Consider the following 19332-nt stretch of genomic DNA (forward strand, 5'->3'; position numbering starts at 1 on the left):
TTTTGAGTGTGTTTTGTGTTACTCTGCACTTCCACTCCTGATTAAGCCTCACCCAACACCCACTGCAAAAGCACACAGTACAATTGATATTACAGTAGATAGCAGCAGCACACAGAATTTAAAAAAAAAAAAAAAAAAAAGGTTGGTTTCCAAAGGGGGTCTATCTTATTTGTATGGTCCTAGAGAGCAACTACGCAAAATCTGGTCCAGATCGGTCAAATGGTGTAGGATTGTAGTACTTGTTCTGGGTCAGCAGGTGACACTGTCATTAAAGTAAAAACCCAGAGGTCAAAATCGTGGGTTCCAAAGTGGTCTATATCTTGTTAGTATTGTCCTAGAGAGCAACTAGGCCAAATTTGGCCCACATCAGTCAAAGGGTGTAGGATTGCATAGGGAGCAGACAATGATATATTTTTAGCTGATTTCTAGTTTGTTGCCATTTGTTTTATTTTGTTTGCATCTTTTGTTGTTTAAGGGGCGGTGGTGCACCATTTTCAGCCACAGCAATTGGTCAAGCATAGTTGGCAGGCATTTCCCTAGTCTTCAGGAACACTTAAAAGACCACTGCACCATAGTAATCCACTCAAAACTAGTTAGGTTTCTCTTTCCTCGTTGACTTCAATGAAGTTTGATGAAGTTCCTGAACATTTCCATGATTTCACCCAACTCGGGGCAAACTGAACTCTCCGAACATTTGCTTACTGCTGATTACTACTTACAAGTGAAATTAGCTCCAGTATTTCCAAAAGGCAGGGCTTGATCCAAAGCATTAAAAAATACACAAGAAATATACGCAATTCTAAAAAATACAAAAAGGGTTTTAATTGTTTTCCCAACTTTAATTTTTACAAGCAGTTTAACAAAGAAACTCAACAAATTAAAAAAAAAAAAATGAAATTTGTCTGCATAAAATATGTTGGCTTGGTGAAGCTTGATATCTTGCTTTTTCCATCATTCCAGCCTCACGTAAAGTAGTGAGGTTTCTTGACATTAATGCCGTATTCAGCAAGTGCTGGACTCAGGTCTTCCATTGTCAATGTGTACTTTTTATCCTAGGAGTAAAAGTATTGAGTAAAAAATATAAAACTGATAATACATTTAACACTTCCCCACACTCCCTTTCAGGCAATTAAGTCTTTAAAAAACAAGGCTGTGAAAAAGTATTTGCACCCTGCCTAATTTCTTATTTTTTTGCGTGTTTGTCACAATTAAATGTTTCAGATCATCAAACAAATTTAAATATTAGACAAAGGTAACCCAAATAAACACAAAATGAAGTTTTTAAGCGATGATTTTATTTATTAAGGAAAAAAAAGCTACCTAAATCTATATATGGCCCTATGTGAAAAAGTAATTGCCCCCTAAACCTAATAACTGGTTGTGCCACCCTTAGCAGCAACAACTGCAATCAAACGTTTGTGATAACTGGCAACGAGTCTTTCACGTCGCTGTGGAGGAATTTTGACCCACTCTTCTTTGCTGAATTATTTCAATTCAGCCACATTAGAGGTTTTCTGAGCATGAAACGCTTTTTTAAGGTCATGCCACAGCATTTCAATTGGATTCAAGTCTGGACTTTGACTAGGCTACTCCAAAACCTTCATTTGTTTTGTTTTTTTAAACCATTTGCTGGTGTATTTTTATCATTGTCCTGCTGCAGAACCCAAGTGCGCTTCAGCCTGAGGTGTAACAAAATGATGGCCAGACATTCTCCTTCAGGATTTTTTGGTAGAGAGCAGAGTTCATGGTTCCATCAATCACAGCAAATCATCCAGGTCCTGAAGCAGCAAAGCAGCCCCAGACCATCACACTACCACCACCATGTTTATCTGTTGGTATGATGTTCTTTTTCTGAAATGCTGTGTTACTTTTATGACAGATGTAACGGGATGCACACCTTCCAAAATGTTCAACTTTTGGGAAAATATTCTGTGGATTGATGAAACAAAAGTTTTGGAGATCATCAAGATGTTTTTTGGCAAAAGTGAGACGAGCCTTTATATTCTTTTTGGTCAGCAGTGGTTTTCGCCTTGGAACTCTGCCATGCATGCCATTTTTGCCCAGTCTCTTTCTTATGGTTGAGTCATAAACACTTGCCTTAACTGAGGCAAGTGAGGCCTGCAGTTCTTTAGATATGGTTCTGGGTTCTTTTGTGACCTCTTGGATGAATCGTCACTGCACTCTTGGGGTAATTTTTGTAGGCCGGCCACTCCTGGGAAGGTTCACCACTGTTCCATGTTTTCTCCATTTGTGGATAATGGCTCTCACCGTGGTTCACTGGAGTCCCAAAGCTTTAGAAATGGCTTTATAATCTTATCCAGACTGACAGATGTCAATTACTTTGTTTCTCATCTTTTCCTGAATTTCTTTAGATCGTGACATGGTGTCTTCCTTTTTGGGATCTTTTGGCCTACTTCACTTTGTCTGATAGCTTCTACTTCAGTGATCTCTTGATTCAACAGGTCTGGCAGTGATCAGGCCTGGGTGTGTGGCTAGTGAATTGAACTCGGCTTTCCAAAAAATGTGGTTAACCAGTGTTACTTCATGATTTAACAAGGGGGGGAGAATTACTTTTTCACACAGAGCTATGTAAGTTTGGATAGTTTTTTTTTTCCTTACTAAATAAAATCATCACTTAAAAACTGCATTTTGTGTTTACTTGGGTTATCTTTGTCTAATTTTTAAATTTACTTGATGATCTGAAACATTTAAGTGTGGCAAACATGCAAAAAAATAAGAAATTAGGAAAGAGGCAAATACCTTTTCACACCTCTTTGTATGCAGACACAGAACATAGTACAGACTATGTCAATCAATCACACTGTCCTTTAAAATATCATTTAGTCGTCTACTCCAGGCATTTGCTGCTCTGGTCCTGAAGATCTCCTGTGGCTACAGGTTTTCATTCTCTTTATTTAATTAGTGACCAGTCTTTGCTGTTAAACTACAAATCAGTTAAAATGAAGTGAAAAGTTCATTAAGATTCAGTCCTCTGAATTGCTTCATTTTTTCCTTATATGACACCCAAACAGAAATGAGATGTGATGTGACCCAAAACATGACCACCTAAGCTGGACCTCAAACGCCAACCAATTTCTAAGTTAGAAGCGGATTCATTAACCCTGTTACTTACTTCCATGACTTGTTGCTGCTCCCACTCTACCACAGCAGACATTTCCAAAACTCTCAATTTACTTTTTTCCAAGAGTGCTCTCAAAATGCTTTCTGGACCTGAACAGATCAACATTACTGAGACCTTCACCTTTCTTTACTTTCAGACATTGTGTGATGGACACAGGTTAGCTAGCTGGTCATGTGTTGGCTTGTTTTGTATCTCATTATTGTTTAGCTGCTGATTAAGGAAAAAAAGCAAGTCAACTCAACTTAAAGCGAAAGAAGTGAATTAGAAGCAAAAACTGGTCACTAAGAAAAGTGTGAGAATGAAAACCTGCAGCCACCGTAGCTCTCCAGAACCGCAGTTGGACACCCCTGTTCTTGGGCATTCCAAACAAGGATTAAACACACAAAGGTGCCGAGGCAATCCGCTTTTTCTGTAATAAAGCACAGCACATTTCCTTGTTGTAAAACACTCGAGTGTTTGCCATGCAGAAGTTAGTTACGTTGTCTGTACATTTTCCGTGCAATACCTTTGTTTTATTTCTGGAGCTTCCGGAGGCTGTTCCTTTCATTTTACAGTGCTGCAAGGCATCGTTTGCAATGTCAGAGATGAACTTCTGGGCAGCGAGGGAAATTAAACGAATGCTACAATTAACAGAAAAACAAATGTATTAACACAATGTATCTTAGTACATTAAGAAATCTCACAACATTAACCATGTCCTTAACCAAAGGATTTTATTTGGTACTGCTGTATATTTTTTAGTGTTTCTTGACACTGCTTTGTCATGTGACCAGTGTCTAACACAGTAATAATTCTTTTCATTTTTTACATTTATATAGCGCTTTTCTCACTTCTCAAAGCGCTCTCCAAACAAGGCGGACCCGGGAAGCGAACCCACAATCTCCTTACTGCACAGCAGCAGCACTACCACTGCACCACCTGTGAGGACGGTATGTTGTAGTGCAGACTGTATTGTTACTTCATGTTAAATGTTTCTGCACAAAACAGGACTAATAACTGTAGGGGGGCAGTAAACTGCATTGAACATGGTTTTCCATTCCTCATTCCTATATGTCAGAAGTATAAGACAGACGAGTATGCACATTAATAATATTGAGAGGAAAAAAAGACAGCATTTGATTCAGGCTGTACTGTACTTTAGTCTCTGGTGGGCAGGATCAAAATGGTTCTTTGTAATAAGATCTGGGTTTGTTTCAGATGGCAGCGTATCATGTCCTAGCATGCCCTGCAAACTCCCATACATGCTCTAGTTTCCCAGCTTGAGGGGTAGGAGGGGAGGCAGTGGGCAGGGGGTGTCAACTTGCTTTTTGCACTCCACAGTGAGTACAGGATCGGTTTTCAAATGCCAGAGGGGAAGTAACTTCAGGTAGGAGGCTGCAAAAATGCATCTTTACAGATATACGCAAAACAAAACAAGTTTAAAACAAAGGCTAAAGTCACATTAATTTACATTTTTAACCTAGTCAGTGCTCCATTTTACATCTCACTGGAATGGACAGAATGGCAGTCACATTTATACAGCACTTTTATAACCTACTCAGAGGGTTTTACATACACAAAGGGAACCACCACCAACGTGTAGCATCTACCTGGATTATGCGACGGCAGCCATTCTTGCACCAGTAAGCTTACCACACAGTAGTTATTGGGTTGGGAAGGGGTGAGAGAGAAAGCCACTTATAGATAGGAGGTTATTAGGTGACAAGAATGGAAAATTACATGGGGACAATTTAGCCAGGCTACTGGGGTACACCGTACGGCTGTCAGAGGATGCCCAGGGATCTTTTATGACCACAGATAGTCAGGCTTGGTTTTATGCCTCTCCGAAGGACAATTTTTACAGTACTGGGTCTCTGTTACTGCACTGGGATCCATGTGCAGGCCACAGGGCCAGCATCAACTGCTGGCCTCACCAACACCTCTTCAAGCAAAGAACAAAGAAAGTTTTGGAGTAACTCCTTAGTAGCACACATGCAATGGCATCTTACCTGCTCACTGGGGAAAAGAATCAAGTCAATGTAAGCTACAAGTTTTGCGAGCTGGTCACATTTAATCAAGAACCAATAAAGGATATATGTAATCAACCTACATGATTGGCTAGGATTAAGTCAAAGATATCAATGTTACTGTTACTCTTGAAAAGTATAGCGATGCATGATGAATGGATACAAATTGACAGCTACCTAAATCAAAAGCATGATTTTGTACTTTTCTTTGGTTGTCGGGGTTAGTCAGGGCCTGAAAATCCTCAAACGTATAAAAATAGAAATTTTTTTTTTTTTAAACTAGGGGGCTTTGCTCACCATGACACCGGCCTGTGCTACACACCAGCCACTTCACGTCTCTGCCGCTCGCGTATGTGGATTTTACTTTCACCAAACAACAAATCTTAATTCTCGTGGATACGCCTTTTCATTGGGAAGAAACACTACTTTTCCCTGATAGCAACACGAATTAGACGATGTACAAGTCTCCGACTTAAAGTTTAAAGCCAAACAATATATTCAATCTCTTTTCACTGTTCCACTATTTCACCGAATAATAATTTCCATTTGTTTGCGCTAATGTGATCTTTACTATCATTTTTTTGATACTTTCTAATTTTTGTACTTTCATTATCTCTATCCTGCTTTGCATGTGTATCATGCCAACGTTTTTGAATTCTTTACAACGTTCTACTTTGTCATCTACTCTTTGTCTTTTATTTCCAGCCCTGGGCATGGTTAAATCTCTTGGCACAAAGTCTCGTCTCACGGGACGTGAAAGTTTCTCTCTGAAAAAGTCATGTCTCGTCTTGGGATTTTTTTATTATAATAGACATATATGCTTGTTTTGGACAGAGTCACCATTAAAACTGATAAGACAGTTTAGGTGCACATTTTACAGTTAGTAAAGAGATTGATGCAATGTTAAATCATTAGGGGGTTTAAAATAACATCATCTTCCATCTTGCATGTCATCACAGGTGATTAAAAGAGGCTTGAATCAGGAGGGGTATCTGGCCTTTAAAGTGTTTTTCTGTTCCATTACCCCATTTAATAAGAATTACAAAGCATGGGCAGGTTATAGCCCCAATACACCACAGGCACATCAATTTGTCTACATCCAACAGGAAGATGAAGAACCTGGCTAAACCACAGGCTAATTTATGACAGTCCTAAACCTGATAGACTGCAGAGATGAAGGAAACACAGTGAGCAAAAGATATGAATAAGAGAGTGTAAGAACTAAGACCGGGGCGGCATGGTGGCGCAGTGGGTAGCGCTGCTGCCTCGCAGTTGGGAGATCTGGGGACCTGGGTTCGCTTCCCGGGTCCTCCCTGTGTGGAGTTTGCATGTTCTCCCCGTGTCTGCGTGGGTTTCCTCCAGGCGCTCCGGTTTCCTCCCACAGTCCAAAGACATGCAGGTTAGGTGGATTGGCGATTCTAAATTGTCCCTAGTGTGTGTTTGGTGTTTGTGTGTGTGTCCTGCGGTGGGTTGGCACCCTGCCCGGGATTGGTTCCCTGCCTTGTGCCCTGTGTTGGCTGGGATTGGCTCCAGCAGACCCCCGTGACCCTGTGTTCGGATTCAGCGGGTTGGAAAATGAATGGATGGATGGAAGAACTAAGACCTGGAATATTGGGAGCATGATGGGAAGAGGAGGAAGGAAAAAATTGGAAAAGTAGAAGCGTCGAGCAAAAGGGCAACAGATGTATGTGGTGCAGAGGACAGCATTGAGAAATGTAAAGGCAAGAGAATTCTTAGTGGGATTTGTGGAAGATAAGCTTTTCTACCCAGGAAGCAGTGATGCTGGGGTTGGTGTGTTCAAAAAATGGGTGGAGGTGAAAAGGGTGATGTCTTGTACTTTAGGTAATTGCTAGCAAAAGACTATTGAATGTAGTCTTCGTACATGCTCCCACAAGTTGGCAGAAGCGATAAAGACAAAAAGATGACTTTTGGGATAAGCTGATGAGGGTGATGTCTGAGGTTCCTCAGGGAAAATGATTGTACTGGGACAACAGGATTCTGGAATTTGATGTTGTAAGAACATAATCTTGTACAACACTTGTTTAAGAACAACATTTCAATCTTTTGCTGTAAGTAACAGGGTAGACTATTGGTCGGTGAGAAGATGCAGTCTTGATGAAAAATGCATAGCGAATCATGGAGAAGTTTGTGTATCACAATATCACTCAGTTGCAGGAAACATTACCGTCAGATGTATGAAGAATAGTTGATTGTACTAAGGCTAAAGGAGTAGAACATGAGAAATAAATAAAAGACTAAGAACAGTTTCTGAAGCATCAGGTCTGAATGGCAAATGGGAGTAAATGAACAAGTGTTTGATTGAAAACAAAGAAATCTGCAGTTGGATGAAGTGGGTATAGACAGACAAGGTGACATGGTTGTGGAATGACAATACAAAGAAGAAATGTTAATAGGGCTGGCAGCAAACAAAGGCAAAAGATGACAAGATGGTCTATAAGGAAGCATAAGGCTAGAAAAGCTCTTGTGAAAGAACAAAATCACTAAAAGGTGAGAATTTTTAACTGTGTAGTGGAAGGAATGAAAAAGTAATGTGTTCAGTATCATGAAGTAAACAGCAGTTACAGAATATAGTATGCAGGAATTGCCTGGAAAAAAAAATACTGGAGGGAACATCATGCCTGATGGTAATTGGTATTAAGGAAACCTGAAAGAAGTACATGGAGAATTTCACAAATAAGGTAAAGAAATTGAACAAGTATGTTTGTTGTGAGAAAAAAAGAAGCCTCTAACTTGACATTTTTGAAAGAGCAAATTGTGAAAGCCCTAAAAACGAAGAAGAAGAAGGGGAAAATGGCAGGCTCAAGTGAAGTGGCCCTGGAAAATGTTCAAGGCATCAGACAACCCTGAAGTTGAATGGCTGACAGCCCTGTGCAACCCAAATGTGCTAGATGGGAGAATTCTTAAATATTGGAAACAAGGTGTGCAATGGGCGGCACGGTGGCGCAGTGGGTAGCGCTGCTGCCTCACAGTTGAGTGACCTGGGGACCTGGGTTCGCTTCCCGGGTCCTCCCTGCGTGGAGTTTGCATGTTCTCTCCGTGTCTGCGTGGGTTTCCTCCGGGCGCTCCGGTTTCCTCCCACAGTCCAAAGACATGCAGGTTAGGTGGATTGGCGATTCTAAATTGGCCCTAGTGTATGCTTAGTGTGTGGGTGTGTTTGTGTGTGTCCTGCGGTGGGTTGGCACCATGCCCAGGATTGGTTCCCTGCCTTGTGCCCTGTGTTGGCTGGGATTGGCTCCAGCAGACCCCCGTGACCCTGTGTTCGGATTCAGCGGGTTGGAAAATAGATGGATGGAGGTGTGCAATTCCAGTGTAAAAAGAAAATGGTGATCAATTGAGAATTAAAAAATGCAGTTAGGTTCAGGCCTAGGAAGGTAACTGATCAAAATAATAATCAAGCAGAGGGAAAAAAGCTGCACAGATCTAGAAAAGGCATTTGACTGGGAGCCACAATAAATGGTGAGGTGGACATTGAGAAAATTAAGTGTGGATAAATAACATCACAGCAGACAATAACCAATGCAGGAGGAAGCACAAGCAGTGTTCAGAACAGTAAATGGGATATGTGAAAGTTCTGAAAGGCTGCATCAGGGGTCTGTTCTAAGTGTGTTGCTTTTATGAGACAGTGATGGAAGTGGTGACCATAGAAATGTACTATGTGAAAGACTGCCATAGGAACTCTTGTATAGATGGTAAAAAACTGAAGGTGAAAACAAAAATGGAAAGCTAGTCTGGAAGCAAAACTCCTTGAGGTAAACACAGTAAATTCATGCCAAAGGTGAGGGTGCTATCATGCAGCTTGTGACAAGAGACTTATTTTTTAAAGCCTACATCAGCACTCCACATCTTAGTCTATGGGCACAACATGCTATGTATGTCTACCGAGATTTTTACATTCCCTTGAGCAGTTTTGTTTTGAAAAACAATGCAATCATCACAAAGTATGGGCCGATTTAACACAGATGATTCCCTTGCTCCTCAACCAAAATAATGCCAGTAGATTTGGTCATGTGCACACCCTGCCAGAGTCTCTGCAGTTCTCATTTCGCTCCAAATTACTTTCAAAACACTATTATTCAAAAGCATGAATCAGTGATAAAGCCATCCACTCATCACATTAACAATTCTAAATCCTAGGAGAGATTCTTAGCATAATGGCTATACGTACATTTACAAATCAAAAGATGGAAAATTGTGAAGCAATTTGTTACACAAATATGCTTCCCATAACCCCTGTTACACTAGAGTCAACTTACATTCTGGGGTCAGATGCTTCAAATCCTGCCCGGTTTAAATAGTATCCCGTCACAGCATCAGGGATCTAAACAGAGAAAGACAAAGCCATAACAAATAAGGAAAAGTTGGGGTATTAAAACAAACAAAAATGAACTGAACACCACACAAACACACACACCACAACAACAATAAAAAAATCTTTAAAAGATAAGTGTAACAAGCTAACAGTAAATGTAAGTAACAATAGGATGCAACAAAACCATTTCAAAAAATGATGCAAATAACTTACTGTATCCAAAATAGTGTGACATTAAAATTAACTCTGATTGAATTAGAGGGAGGCTACTTTTTAAGGGTAATTTCTGGACAGTTTTACTTAATTTGTAAAATAAGGTTGCTCTTTGAAGGTAAGAGCATGTCATTGTTACATTTGGTTCCATTTTATTTTTATCCACCCATTTCTTCTGTATGAAAAGGAGTAAGGACTAAGGGGTAACAGTCAACGGGATACACACACACTCATCACATGCCACTTCAATGTTACCAGTCAATCCTAGGGTGTACAGCCTTCAGGAAGTTGGGAGGAAACTCATATGAACCTATGAGAACTTGGATTGCCAAGTCCAAAGAGCCAGTGTCTATGCCAGAATCTGTACACGTGTCTCTGAAGCTGTTGTAAATAAAATAAATTTGGACAGAAGCATCAGCACTTTATTAAGGAATGCTACTTCTAAGTAACAAATTGTTGTGCAGCATCAGAAAATGGCCATCTATTGTATAAGTGTATTGAGAACTAGTGTACTACAAACTGCAGCAAGTACAGGTGGGTGTGGGATTTGATTTTCAACACCCATGCAAAACTCTATTTCCCAGTTCTTTTAGCATTGACTTATTTTGTTTCATCTGTTTCACTAACTACACCTCTACGATGCTGTACTACTGCTAACTTATTAGGTATCATATCATTACAGCATTCTGCCTAGTGCTTCAAAGCAATATTATAAGGCAAGCCACACCAATATCTTGCAAATGTGGATTTTTTTTTTTTTTTTAATATCCGACTTGAAAATTTCATATTGAAATGAGCATAATGAGCAATTCATTTTCTTACTGCTGCAGATGATCACTTGGCCTAACACTTGTCTGAATTTTTCCTGCTACAACAGTAGCGGGCATCTCCTGATTGCAGATTCCACATTCACCCAGTGTCAGTGAGGGTTTTCCCTTCCCTGTTTCCAAATATGGTCAGGTCAGCTTAATTTAATTTAATTGAAAACTAAGTATGTGCATGTACAAGTGTGCCCTGCTATGGAGTGGTGCATTCTCAAAGGTTGGCACCACTATGATAGGCACTCACTCCCCATTAACCTGAACTGGATGACAATATTATTAAGTGTATAGATGAATGGACAGCTGTAAGGTTGAATATTCTGTAAAGGACAGCCGGGTTCCATGCCCGGCAGGGACGCCTCTGCTGCATCTGCTCCGGGGGAGCCACCACGGGCAGCTCAATACCTCCTCCGGGACGCTTGGTGGCAGCCTCCCTGGCGGATGAGGATTCCCCAGCCTGGCACCTCCACAGCCTGGTTGGGGGCTTGGATGGCCGCCAGGGGGAGCTGCATGGACTTTCCAGCCCGGCTGGTCAATTCCTCAGCCCCACTCGGAAATGCAATTAGGCCCAGGTGACCAAGCACCTGGAACGCTTCCGGGTGGGGTATAAAAAAGGCCAGCCACCACCACTCGGGAGAGCCAGAGTCGGGAGGAGGAGGACTAAGCCTGAGGAGGAGTGGTGGTGCTGAGGTAGAGAGAAGAAGTGTGGTTTGTGAGTGTTCTGTATTTAAGTGCTTTTGGGACTGTGTTGGGCCTGTGGGAAACGGGGAAGGCGTGCCCCATGGCTGAAGATGAAATAAAAGACTGTTTATTAAGTACGTGCCTCTGCCTGAGTCTGTGCCGGGTCAGGCGCTATATAGCGCTCATATTACAATTCATAATAAAAATAAAGTATATATATATTAAAATATAGGTTAAAAATTCTAAGTGCACCATTATGTTTGTTCTTTTTATTCCTTTACATTTATACTATTAAAATTATTACCCCCCTGCATATTATTTTTAAGATATGAAGTACTTATGACTTGTTCAATTTAAAAAAAAAAAAAAAAAAAAAAAACAAGCATATTAAAAAAATAAATAAATAAGAAAAGCAACACTTGAAAACACAGATCTTTATATTAACACTATGCACCCTGAAAAGTACTGGTGAATTTCCAACCTCATCTATCTTAAAGCAGAGAAACAGTGTGTGCAACTTCAATTCTTAGGTAATTAATGGTTCCTCATTTACTGCACATTGAGAGATGTTGCTTCAACTAGTTTTTTCCTTTTTTACTCATCTGACAGGAAAACAGACTGTCAATACAAATTACTCAAACATCAAGGGCCTCTCATATAAACGGTGCCTTCAGACAAAAATGCTGCGTACACCCGTTTCCACATTTTCACAGCAGCCTCACACCGTGCATACATGCAGGTTTCTCCTCAGTTTTGCAAATGGCAGACACCCACTGTCAAAGCAATGCTACTGTTTCTGTGAGGTTTCCCTTTCTTTTTCATATTCGTATCCAAGACATGTGTTTTATCAAATATGCCAAAATTAATTGCAGATTGAAATCAATTTGTAACAATATAATTGTGCATGGAATGGCCAAACTATTCCATGACTGCTTTAGCGTTGTTAGAAGACATCACAGATACAGTAAAAGAATTAAAAGAGTATGCATTTACAGATCATACTGACTTCTCATCCCATAATGATGACGGGCTTCTAATTCGATTAGATTTCCAGGAACTATCCTCTTGGAGCTGTGTGCTGTTACAATACTATGATATACACTTGATATCATTTTTATGATGAACTGCATTAAAGTATGTACATTATATTTTACAGATAAAATGTTAACTTCATTTAAATAATGTACACTGTTAATAATTAAACATGTGTGGGGAATGATAGTGCAGAGGAAGCGCTGCCTGGAGATTGTATGTTTTCCTGGTGGGTTTCTTCTGTCTGTCTTGGTTTCCTTCCAAAAGCATGCAGGATGGGGGATTTGGTGATGCTAAAATGGTGTTACTAGTGTACAGGTGCTGGTCATAAAATTAGAATATCATGACAAAGTTGATTTATTTCAGTAATTCCATTCAAAAAGTGAAACTTGTATATTAGATTCATTCATAACACACACAGACTGATGTATTTCAAATGTTTACTTCTTTTAATGTTGATGATTATAACTGACAACTAATGAAAGTCCCAAATTCAGTATCTCGGAAAATTAGAATATCAATTAAGACCAATGCAAAAAAAGGATTTTTAGAAATGTTGGCCAACTGAAAGGTATGAACATGAAAAGTATGAGCATGTACAGCACTCAATATTTAGTTGGGGCTCCTTTGGCCTGGATTACTGCAGCAATGCGGCGTGGCATGGAGTCGATCAGTCTGTGGCACTGCTCAGGTGTTATGAGAGCCCATGTTGCTCTGATAGTGGCCTTCAGCTCTTCTGAATTGTTGGGTCTGGCGTATTACATTTTCCTCTTCACAATACCTCATAGATTTTCTATGGGGTTAAGGTCAGGCGAGTTTGCTGGCCAATCAAGAACAGGGATACCATGGTCCTTAAACCAGGTACTGGTAGCTTTGGAACTGTGTGCAGGTGCCAGGTCCTGTTGGAAAATGAAATCTGCATCTCCATAAAGTTCGTCAGCAGCAGGAAGCATGAAGTGCTCTAAAACTTCCTGGTAGACGGCTGCGTTGACCTTGGACCTCAGAAAACACAATGGACCAACACCAGCAGATGACATGGCACCCCAAACCATCACTGACTGTGGAAACTTTACACTGGACCTCACGCAACGTGGATTCTGTGCCTCTCCTCTCTTCCTCCAGACTCTGGGACCTTGATTTCCAAAGGAAATGCAAAATTTACTTTTATCAGAGAACATAACTTTGGACCACTCAGCAGCAGTCTAGTCCTTTTTGTCTTTAGCCCAGGCGAGACGTTTCTGACGCTGTCTCTTGTTCAAGAGTGGCTTGACACAAGGAATGCGACAGCTGAAACCCATGTCTTGTATACGTCTGTGCATGGTGGTTCTTGAAGCACTGACTCCAGCTGCAGTCCACTCTTTGTGAATCTCCCCCACATTTTTGAATGGGTTTTGTTTCACAATCCTATCCAGGGTGCGGTTATCCCTATTGGTTGTACACTTTTTTCTACCACATCTTGTCCTTCCCTTCGCCTCTCTATTAATGTGCTTGGACACAGAGCTCTGTGAACAGCCAGCCTCTTTAGCAATGACTTTTTGTGTCTTGCCCTCCTTGTGCAAGGTGTCAATGGTCGTCTTTTGGACAACTATCAAGTCAGCAGTCTTCCCCATGATTGTGTAGCCTACAGAACTAGACTGAGAGACCATTTAAAAGCTTTTGCAGGTGTTTTGAGTTAATTAGCTGATTACAGTGTGGCATCAGGTGTCTTCAATATTGAACCTTTTCACAATATTCTAATTTTCCGAGATACTGAATTTGGGACTTTCATTAGTTGTCAGTTATAATCATCAACATTAAAAGAAATAAACATTTGAAATACATCAGTCTGTGTGTAATGAATGAATCTAATATACAAGTTTCACTTTTTGAATGGAATTACTGAAATAAATCAACTTTGTCATGATATTCTAATTTTATGACCAGCACTTGTATGTGTGTGCTGATATTCACCCTGTGATGAGCTTGAGTCCCATCTTGCGGATTGTTCCTGCCTCGCTCTCGATGCTTGCAAAGAATGGCACAACCCAGAATGGATGGAATAATTTAAAATATATATCAAAGATTTTTCAATGTTTCTTAAATGTTTGGAAGAATCAGCATTCTAAGCTTATAGCTGGTTTTACATTTATTACAGATGCTTATTGTGTGGTGATTGTTTACATGGAGAAAGAAAACGGAAGGACAGGAATTTGGTTGGTACATTTGACAGACACAGTACTGCTGCAATAAATTGTTCCATCCAAAGATGCACCCATCCCTATAAGCATTGTGCGCGAGGAATGAACAATCCCTAGACGGTGCACCAGCTCATCGTCACTGCTGCACCACCATGCTCCCCACATGTTTAATACATACTTTAATGCAGTTTATCATGAAAATGATATCAAGTATACATCTTAGTATTCAAAAATGTTCATACAGCTGTAATACCATGAATCTAATATAATCTGTGTGGCCATCTCTGTCTGCGTGCTCCTGTCAGCGTAAGAAAAAGCCCGTTTAAGAAGCATGTAGAGATTAACGGCTGGGTTGGGAAACACTTCAAATATGAAGCATTTTATGTGCTACTTTAGTTATGATGTGGTTTGAGAAACTCTAGTAAATTAAAAATCAATTTTAAGATAAAAGTTTACAATGTTCTAGATTAATGGCAAAATAAAATTACAACATTAAAATTGAAATTTCAAGGTTAAAGTTGAAATGTCGACTTTAATCTAGACATAGACCTTTATTTCTCCCCAGATGGTGGGCTATGACACACTTTTTATATGTGACCACTTTTTTTTTTTTTATTTTGGGCACGGTGTGACTTTCTGAACTTGAACTTTTGAGTGCCTCTGCCATGCTCTACCACTCTGTCAATTTCATTCTGTTACTTATACCACTGCTTAACCCTTAACTACTCGCACCATTTCTCATCTCATACATACTCGCTCGGAGAACTTTATGCACCCATGTTAAAATGTTTAAATGTATGCTGTGAGGTTGTAACATAAAATATTGCAATAATTTTAAATTGTTCATGTTTTTAATGTGATTTAAATATTTCATTAATATTACTGAATAGTATGACACAATCTAGGACTTGCTGAAAATAAATCTGATCCACTTCTTCAGTGCTCATTCATCACCGGTCACACTTTCATCCACTGCAGGATTTGCACATGCATCACATTTCACTTCAGTTGTTGAATGTTCTTTGCAGACGAAGTCATTGTAAGAAGAACATCTCATCACTGTCATACATATGTAAGTACCCATGCGGTGTACCAAATGCACCTTATGGAACTTACAGCCGTACATCCACTCATAAAACTGGCTGGGGGAACACTGGAGGGAAACCATCGCGACACTGTACTTGTAGTGAATCAAGCTGAGGATAGACGATGGATGCTGCTGGTAGGTTCAAGTAAAAGGATGTTGGACAAAAATAACCGAGATTGGTGTACAAAATACACCAGCGCAAGTACTTAAAGGTTAAGCCACCAAATAGTACATTTTTCCAAGTCTCCACTTCACTGAGCAGACCTTCATTTTGCCTTCACTTGAATTCTCCTTTTTTTAATTAATTAATTAAATTTTTTTTTTACATGCGCTTGCCACTGTCTTTGAATAAAACACTGAAAAGAAGAGGCTATTTATACTAATTTGCAAATTCAAACAGGTGAAACTCTGGGAGAGACGGAAGTGCGTGGAACTTTGCTTACGCAGTTTTATGCATCTGATTTTTCTTTTGTGTGTACTCACATTTCTATTTTTATCCGTATGCCATGTTTTAGTGTGAATTCTACACATGGCGTTGTACATGAGGTCCCAGGAGAGGTGTGTGTGTGTGTGTGTGTAAGCTGCTTATACACTAGCTAATGTCTCCTGCTGCTTAAGTGAAACTTAAAAGAATTAGTATTTTGAAACTCACGAAAGAGGAAAGGAAATATGCAAGTGTATTTGTGTATGCATAGAGCGAACAAATATATCCTCAATTTTCACTTTACACTAAAAACTACCTCATGGCTGTAACACTTGCAACAATATAATAAATCAAAATTGTAATTTATTGGTAGAGCTCCAGACCTGCAAGCCATTCTGGTCCAAAGCATCCAACAATTTTCCCTTGAGAATTCAACAGAGATTTTAACTCTCCATCAGGTACTTCTTTGAAAAATGTAAGAAATATGTACTATGTATGCATGTTTTAGTCTCAAACCTACTGAGCCACCACAAGTCTATCTGGACTCTGCTTTTAACTACATGCTATTGTAAAGAACTGTTAAAAAGCATGCACCGCATGTAATCTAGTCAACTAACACGTGTAACTGCATTCTATTACTGCCAATATTTTTGAATATGATTCACTGTTACAAAAATATTTACTTACTGTTGGTGTGTAGTCTTCTAGCTGCATAAGAAAATCTACTAAAGGTGTTGTAGAAATGACAGGCTTCATATCTCCATTGGTGATACCAGGCGGCATGTAAACCCCGTTGGAAACAGATGTTTCAGATGGAGGAGCAGCAGCTGGCGTCACTGCTGGTGCTGAATAATGGAAACAAATGATTTAATGAATTACCAGGAATATTTTTCAAATGGTGTTGAGTTAAAGAGGAAAATAACCATGCAAAAGGCGCTGAATGCACATAGGAGCCGCTACTTAAGTGCTAAGCAAACAACCTCATAACACAAATATTACATTATATTAGGTTAGATAAACTTTATTTATCCCATGGGCAAATTCAGATGCATACAACAGAAAAAGAAAAAAAATAACAAATCTATGGAATTGAAAATAAAGGTAAGACGTTGATAATTAAAATAGTATGTGTCCAGATAACAACAGAAAATGACAATATAAACTCCAAGCCACGGAGGCTGCTAATCATGCCCTTAGCTGAAATTTCCATAAAAGGGAGTTGACAAAAATTTACTGACCAATGTTTGACTAAAGAATTTAAAAGTAGTTGAATAGTTTGCAGACAGCTTTCAAAACTTTGACCCTCAACTGGAATTTTATAGGTTTGGCAAACTTTAAGAGAGTAAAAGGAAACAAGAAAACATGTACACACCACCTGCATTTAATAACTTACCTTTGTGTAAAACCTTAATTTAATGTACAGCTAAGGAACAATCAAAAAGCTTTCCTCCATAAAGGAATTTATGAACAAGCCAAAAGTATCTGCTGTTGCTTAAGCGGGCATTGCATACCAGACTGCAATTGTTAATACACTCTCAAAAATGATGTTAGTGAATGACGTTTCCAAGCAACTGAACAATCACTTAATTATTTTTTGGGGTGAGATATAGCTATTTTGCCTCTGCTTGAAACACATGTGATCTGGATTCAAGACTGGAACAACAGTATCATTAACAAAATGACAACGGTGGCTCTTGGGGGATAACAGTTTTGATCAAAGTACCTAAACATGTTTTCACCCTCAAATTCAGTTTGTATGTGCAGGTTGTCAAAAAGACTGTAAAAGAACACACAACTGAAGCGATTTCATAAAAAGAAGTTGGCAAACATACTTAGGTGAATATTTCTGACAAAAAAGGCAACAATGTCTACAGATGACCAGAGTGCAGTTTTTCATTCTCAAGAAAATCATGTTAATTTTAAATAAAAAAATTTAAGTTATCCATCCATCCATTTTCCAACCCGCTGAATCCGAACATCATTCTTTAAATTTTACTTTTTAGAGTAAACCAGCTCATTAACAGCATTCACGCCGATTAGCTACGTCATTAAAACCACCCGCCTAATATTGCAGCTAGCCTTCGCTCCCCATGCGCATTCATCAGCCTTGGGCGCCTATGACCCTGTCGCCGTTTGTCCGCGCTTGGACCACTTTTGGTAGGTCCAGGAAGAAAGACCCCGCAAGACCCGCCGTTTTGATGATGCTCTGACCCAGTTGCCTAGCCATTACAATTTGGCCCTTGTCAGTGTCGCTCAGATCCTTGCGCTTGTTCATTTTTCCCGATTCCAGCACGTTCAAGAACTGGCTGTTCACATGCTGCCTAATATATCCCTCCCCTGGACAGGTGTCATTGTAACGAGAAAATCGACGTTATTCGATTCACCTGTCAGTGATTTTAATGCCGTGGCAGATCGGTGTATTGAACAAGCATATTAATACATTCACATATGTGAAACGATACAAAGGTACTCGTGCTCTGTAATTGATTTTCTTATTGCAGAGCGCGGTTTTCAGTGCACTCACTGCTCCTTATCACATTGTGTTCTTCTGTTATTTCTGAATGCTACTTAACTACATCAAATGTTAAGTGGTACTTTAGTCTTTAGCACTAGAAACACGATTCTGGTCAGGCGGCTATGTTGAGTATGCTGCTTGTCTCCGTGTCCACAGGTTGTCACACTCGCTAGGGGAAAGAGCACGTAACTTTAACATGGTTAACATTTGTAAATTCTCTGGGGGAAAACTTTTTCATCAAACTGCAGCGAATGCACAAATCTCTTAGAGAACTCGCCAAGTTTAGTAACGGGACGCATCTGGATTGGATATTCTTACCTCGGGACTTCTAACAATTCAGGAGCGTTAAAAGGAACTGCGTAAAGTGCTTGACACAAGTAATCTATACCAGAAGAACGAGAAAATCCGGTTACCAGAATTAGCAACAGCACAACGTAGATGTTCGTGGATTTAACTAAACACTCACCTGTAACAGATGTGGTGGATACGACGCTGCTACTGGAGGTGCTGCTACTACTGCTACTGCCGCCGCTGCTCACCGTCGCGCTGCTAGCGGATAAGGAGCTGATAGATGCAGCGCCTGACACCACGGGCTGCGCATTGTCCGCGTTCATTTTTACGAAACGAAAATCCACAAATATATATATACTTTCTTATATCGTTCGCTGTATGAAATAAAAAATAAATAAATTACTGTGAATGCCTGTTTTTCCTTTACCAAAGTAGAGCAGTCATTTCGAAACCTCTTCAATACAAGAAAAACAAACAAATTGTTCAAGCTAATTTGTCCGGGTACAACTCGACTCGTCGGAATAAGGTTCCTGTTGGCGCGCACTTAACTGAATCCCATAGGCTTTACGTTGAGGGGCGGTGTAAAGGGCGTGGCTGGAGGAAACTGGCAGAA

At 39.9% G+C, this 19332-nt stretch overlaps 1 protein-coding gene across 1 annotated transcript; it reads right to left on the reverse strand.

Annotated features, from left to right (window-relative positions):
• Nucleotides 1-807: 807 nt before the first annotated feature.
• On the reverse strand, nt 808-19236 carry taf10 (TAF10 RNA polymerase II, TATA box binding protein (TBP)-associated factor). The gene is made up of 5 exons (XM_028807747.2): nt 18895-19236; nt 16601-16758; nt 9423-9487; nt 3648-3762; nt 808-1052 (listed from the first exon to the last, which is right to left on the reverse strand). Exons 1-5 carry the CDS (start codon nt 19040-19042, stop codon nt 963-965), a joined length of 576 nt encoding a protein of 191 aa, XP_028663580.1. The 5' UTR covers nt 19043-19236; the 3' UTR covers nt 808-962.
• Between the last annotated feature and the right edge of the window lie 96 nt (nt 19237-19332).

Source organism: Erpetoichthys calabaricus, chromosome 8 (assembly GCF_900747795.2).
Source record: "Erpetoichthys calabaricus chromosome 8, fErpCal1.3, whole genome shotgun sequence".
NCBI lineage: Eukaryota > Metazoa > Chordata > Cladistia > Polypteriformes > Polypteridae > Erpetoichthys > Erpetoichthys calabaricus.